Source organism: Chaetura pelagica, unplaced genomic scaffold (genome assembly GCF_000747805.2).
Source record: "Chaetura pelagica isolate M959 unplaced genomic scaffold, ChaPel_1.0 scaffold71, whole genome shotgun sequence".
NCBI classification, from domain to species: Eukaryota; Metazoa; Chordata; class Aves; order Apodiformes; family Apodidae; genus Chaetura; species Chaetura pelagica.
Genome location: NW_009952435.1, coordinates 1,021,129 through 1,027,128, shown reverse-complemented (window position 1 = coordinate 1,027,128; position 6,000 = coordinate 1,021,129). Strand labels below are relative to the sequence as shown.

Below are 6,000 nucleotides of genomic sequence, written 5' to 3'. Positions count from 1 at the left end.
TTTCCCTATCCAGGTGGGAGGGGAAGGGAATAGAGAGCATTGCTGTCATTTAATCGCCAATCCTCAGTCAAACCATTTCAATGACCTTGTCTGTATTATTTGCAATGTTACAGAAATATGAGAAATATTAAATCGACCCACCTTTCCCCCCATCCCATCCCCCTTCCTGCAACATAAGAAAACTTTTGTTTGTGCCTCCTTGGCACAAAAGAAACTATTGTATTAAAAAACTCAGCACAGAGGCAGGAAGAGCAAATCAGTTGTGAATATTTTTTGGGAAGACCAATCAGCTATATTGCTGCCATCCCACCCACATCTTTAAGCGATCTAGGTTGCATCAGCACAGTGTCAAGTAGCACCTGTGCAAGTACCAGCCTTAACTAGCAACTTTGCTTTGGTGGTTTATGTACAAAGAGCTTCAAAAGGTTCAAACACAGCACAGTTGCTGGTAGGCTAAATAAACTATATAATTTCACAGCTCCTTAACAGGGTGGCTGCAGTCAACAACAACATCTTGCATATTGCAGGGCAAATTAGTAGGTCATATATTTCATCATGAGCTCCCCTCATTACTTCTGGAATGGAAAAAAAAAAATAGGCTCAGCAGCAGGTCTCCAAGTGAGGAAAAGACAGTATGACCTGCCCTTTTCTGCTTCTGCTTAGCATTAGGAGGTTTTGCCTTGGTTTTAACTTAAAAGTTTATTATTAGAGTATGCAAGACATCCAAAGAAAAATGCAGAAAAGGCAGAGAACCTTCTGCCAGCATCCACCTTTGGTTTTTAGACCTTGACTGCTTTATAATATGATAACATCAATGCACCATGTCTAGCCTTTGATTTTTATAAAGGTTAATTAGAGTGGGTTGGCAAGCACATTTAAAGAAACTTAGTTTATTATGTTAAATAGGTTGAAGCCTGGGAGCCAAAAATACTGTTTGGTAGACAGGAATGCAGTCAAATCATGTAAGAATAAGGCTGAGAATCTGGTAAACAAGCATATTTTCTTACCACAGCTCACAGTTCCTTCATAAGGTTTACTGTGTGATCACAAGGCTTTCCTTTTAACATTATTTTTATTAACATAAAAAGTGCTACTTTTAAATGTTTCCATAGCAGAGATGAGTTTCTCAAAGTGCCTGCAAGATACCAATTAGGAACATCTTTCCTAGGAGACACTTCCTGAGTGCAAAGTTAGGATATGATGAAAAATGTTAGTTGTGGGCAAGGTCAAATAACAGGGTTGATTAAAATGCAGCTATGCATTAAACAAAGAAACCAGACTCAATCTCAAGGAAGCCAGTGGTTTGCTTAAGTTTCTAGGTAGCTCTAGGAATATCATTCTTCTAATATGACAGACTGATAGTAAACTGAAAATTTTCTCACAGTTAAAAGCTTAGCACTGACAAGAACCATCTAGAATCAGGTTTCTGTGTCGTGTAAAAGCGGCTCTGTCTTTTTCTTTTGCTGCATTTTGTTTGTAGCCTGAGCAAAGGCATTGCTCCTGTCAGCATTACTCTTTCTTCTATTATTGTACCAGTTTCAGATTTAGTGTTGCTCTGTTCAGTGACCTCCTTTGTCTTCAGCTAGATGACTTTTTTAACTGTAATTTAATTCCTACTCTGGAGTACAATATTAAATTATTATTTTAGAAAGACCATATTTAAGTCACTCCAACTTAAATGCTGAGAAACTTGCAGGGAAAGCAAACCAACATCTTGTAGCAAACCATAATACTGCCATCAAATCACACTGCTCTGCTTTTTTGTATTGGGTTGTTGCATGCAGATCCAATCCTCAAAGCTCCATTCGCTACTCGCAGTACTCAGCATTGCATTCAGAACAGAACTGACTGCTGATGAGCAAATTCAAAAACATTTGCACTTCAGCTTCTTTCACCTAGCTTGTCAGTGGAAATGAAACACATCTCCAGTTCCACTGTATAAACAATTTATTTAGGAATATACAAAGATCCAACAGGATCTACTTGATAAGAAAACTTGAGAAGAAAACACAATTCTGTTACATAATGCACTAAAAATCCTTTGCAAAAATTTGGGAAGAATGTTAAAAAAAAAGACATAGCTTTTTACATGTGTATATTGGCAAGAAATACTGAAATTACTGAATTATTTTGCTTGTTGTTTGAAGAACTAATAAGAGCATTAATACTCCAAGCACTTTTGGTAATAGTTTATTCCAATTAGGTGTTCTCTTTCCAGATTTCTCAGACCTTCTATTAAAGAAAATCTTCCTCTGAGGTACATCAAGATGCCGAAAATAAAAATTTGCTTCTTAAGTCACCAATCAAGTTACCACACACTCTCAGTCTCTTTCTAACATGAAATAAATGTGTTCTAGCCTATATCCATTGTGGTCTCAACCATTTATTTAACAAAAAGGTAGAAACAGGCCAGAACAACACCATGAATTACAGAACAAACCATTGGCAGAAATCACCATTTTCTCCCTTCATACTTCCATCCTGTTCCTATCTTCTGCCTTCCTTCTTTGCTTTTATTCTTTCTGATCTATGGAGTAAACTGATTCTGTAGTGCATTGCTAGCATGGGGTGGCATAGAGAAAAAAAGCACAACACTGATTTGAAACTAAGGTTTCTGAGGTTTGCAGGATTTTAAGATCTACCAGGAGATGCTTCACCATAAAGTATCAAACTTACATATATCATATATGCATTTTAAAATATCACCACTCCAAATCCTGATTCAAGTTCTGCAGCCTACATATGCTGCTTTTCTATACGGTACAGAAATACTATGCATGCCTAATATTAAATAATTTATTTGCATAGTTAAATTATAATTAAGTTGCCAAATATTTTATCATTCTTTATGGATGCCTTTGTAAAATCTACAGGAAGTTAACTCCACTGCCGGATGCACACAGCTGAGTCATCTCTCTGTCCAGTTGCAGTCAGAAGGAAAAATACAGTTGTTCTTACCAGGGTAACATTCTGGCCAGCTTCCTCTGAAGCTAAGAAAAATACTTCATTGCATGTAAGAAGTGTCAGTAGAGCACCCTCTTGCATTAGGCTTCCAGCATTACAAGATGATGCCAAGTAGAAAACAGCAAGATGCTTGCTCTCCTTTGAATTGTAATTTTAACTTTTACTCCATCTATTAGGCAGCATGGAAGAAAAATATTTTAGCTGAAAAAAAAAGAGCAATGTCATAAGGAATGGCAGGAAAGAAAAAGGACATACTGGGGGGAAATGGCTAAAGTCTTCCAGGGGTTTCTGCTAAGGTCTTCTTGTGTATTGATTTCATAGAGTAGTTGCATCGCTCCATGAACGCTTGAACCTTTGTTCCAATTCAGCCAGGCCACAATGCTAGTCATATTTTGGCACGTAGCACGTAAAAGCTTTCATATTAGATACCAAACCAGAAGTGCCTACTTTATATGACTGCAATTACAAAAGCTTTGTAGTTTCAATTGACAGTTCACACAGTTACATTATTTAAGAATTTTTGCTTTTTGACCAGTTTCCAGATTCTTGTTGTCAGTCCTTTAGAAGACAAATCACACCATTTCAGATTCATATCTCCAGGCTTAACTGTAAGCAGTAATATGCTTCCCCAAACAGACCCACCTAGTTTTCCTGAAAAAGTATTTTTTCTCTTCACAGAAGTATTTCTTTTACAACAGCAAACTTTCTCCTCCAAACCCATAGTGGTCAACTTAGTATAAGCTTTTTTTTCAGCCTAGAGTGCAGCACATTGCTTCTTAAGTGATGATTTTTTTATCTTCTTGCTGCTGTTCCGTGAACAGGAAGTTGCAGAGCAAGGATGTGCTTTGCTGCATGTTTCCCAAGGGAACTCACAGGGCTTTGTGCAATAAAAAGCATAGTTAAAAACACATTTTTTTTAATTTTAATTATTTTTTTTTAAAATAAGGGAGGAACTGTTCAAACAAAAAGGAGCCATTCCTACCTGATTCTTCTTAAGCTTAAGGAAGAAAACTTTTCTGGAAACTTACAATCACTGTATATCCCAAGTACAAATGAGAAAATGTGTTTTTAAAATTAGAGGAAGACTAAACTAGCAAATAAAAAATTCAGTATTTTAATTTTTTATCTGTTCTCTAGTTGAAAATTCATCAGATTTTAGGAGATCAATCCTCATTGGCAATTTCAGAAGAGTCATCCCCTTCTGTTTCAATGCTTGCATCGCTGCTTCCAGTTTCTGGCCCTTCTAGGTGAAAGATGGGTATTTCATACTTTCCCAAGACTTTTCTTAATGAAATATCCCACTAACTTCTGTGGCCTCTGCTGATACTCCACAAGTACATCATGTGAGCTACTAATCTGATCCCCTTCAAGCCGATTCAGAAGAGTGACACACACTACAGCAGCTAGAAATAAAAAAAGAGCATTAGTTAGGAATGACATTCTGGCACTTTTACTGTCCAAGAATATAAGTATTTGAACAAACAGCTATAAGATTAGAAAATGAGAGAAAACAAACCCCAAATAATGGTGCATGATGCTGGAAGATGCTGTGGATGATTTATAACAAGAGTTACAAATAGTTTAAGACAACAGATGCTACACTAATAAAGCAAGAGCTGTCAGACAGCTGCAGATACTTCTTATAATGTCACAATTCTTACATTTTTCTGTATAGGAATTGTATTTCACAAGTCCCAAGCACCTGACTGGTTGGAAGTGATCAGAGATGTTGTGGCAGCTGTAGTTGCAGCCCTCTGCTATCTACCTTATCCCCAGCTTGAATCCCTGTGCTGTAGATGTCATCCCTAAAGAACCAGCAGATGAGCCACTTTGACATTCACGGACAAGGAGCACTGCAAGTACATGAAGATCTCATGGACCATCTCCGGCTCATCTGCTGCTTTTTAGTAACCAGAGCCCCAAAGGTAAATTCCCTCCTTTGACACAAACTGAGCTCTACCATCACTCTTCTGTATCTGGGGTTTCTGAAAGCTACACTTGGCAGAGCTCAAGCAGTAAAACACATCACAGACCTACAAAGCAGAGACAGCAGGAAGGAATAAGCTCCCTAATGGGTTGAGTTTTTAACCACTGTCCAGTCAGAAGGAACTGAGGATGCTTGATATAACTACTGGCCTTTTTGCTTATTTTTCTTCATTTTGTCCTCCTTGAGTTTAAGGAAGTTTGAGAAACATTAGTGTTTTAAATAGGCAACTCCTTGCCAAGGAAAGTGAGGCACTATAGCATGGTAAGCAGAAAGGGAGACTGTATCATAGTATTTACAAACACTTTTTTTCCTTAATCTTTTCTGAAATTTAGCTTGTTGAAAAAAAAGTTTTAAAACAGTATATGATTGATTAGTAATGGTTTATTCATGATGCTTCTAAAAATCTTTAGCTGTTTAAGAATTAAAGCCATAAGTCTACACAAAATACTTTTATTTTCAATTTTATATGAAAGTATAAAAAGTTATTATAATTTTATGTATATGGCATCACCTGATTGTTTAAATTAACCAGTTGCTTCCTGGAAACTTCAAAAGCTAACTGAAGAAAACAAATAAATGCTATAAGGTAATTAGGTACTTCAATGATTTACATGCTTGCCATGGGCTGGAATAGCAAATGACAGAACTAAACCTGGTAAGAACTATGTGAGGAATTTTGCTAAGTCGTGAATACATATGACACAAATCAAACAATCACAGCAATAAAAGTATAACCAGAACTGTTTTTTTTTAATATGTAAAAGTTAACATTCCTATTTGCAGTTTTTAACCACAACCCCCCTGCAGAAAACAGAAAACTTTCAATAGCTTGAATAAAATGACCTTAAGTTAGTTTACCTCTGACACCGCTGAGATTACACATTGCAGCAAATACAGAAGACTCCATCTCTATGTTTCTGACACCAGAATCATAAGCTTCCTTCAAATATTGCAGTTTCTCTTCTTCAGTATATAAGCAGATTGCACCATCCAACCTGCCCTGTCCTACAAAGCAATTTTGCAGAAACATTCAGTGTGATGAAGTCACT

The 6,000-nt window shown here is 36.8% G+C and overlaps 1 protein-coding gene across 1 annotated transcript in view; it reads right to left on the bottom strand.

The window, feature by feature from the left end:
- Positions 1-4,214: 4,214 nt before the first annotated feature.
- The window catches only part of UPP1 (uridine phosphorylase 1), an 8,691-nt gene continuing 6,905 nt past the window's right edge, over positions 4,215-6,000 (bottom strand). The window contains exons 6-7 of the mRNA XM_010008325.1: positions 5,810-5,956; positions 4,215-4,367 (exon numbers count right to left, since the gene is read on the bottom strand). Of these exons, the coding sequence (XP_010006627.1) occupies positions 4,228-4,367; positions 5,810-5,956 (287 nt within the window). The 3' untranslated portion in view covers positions 4,215-4,227. The remainder of the gene's footprint in view (positions 4,368-5,809; positions 5,957-6,000) is intronic.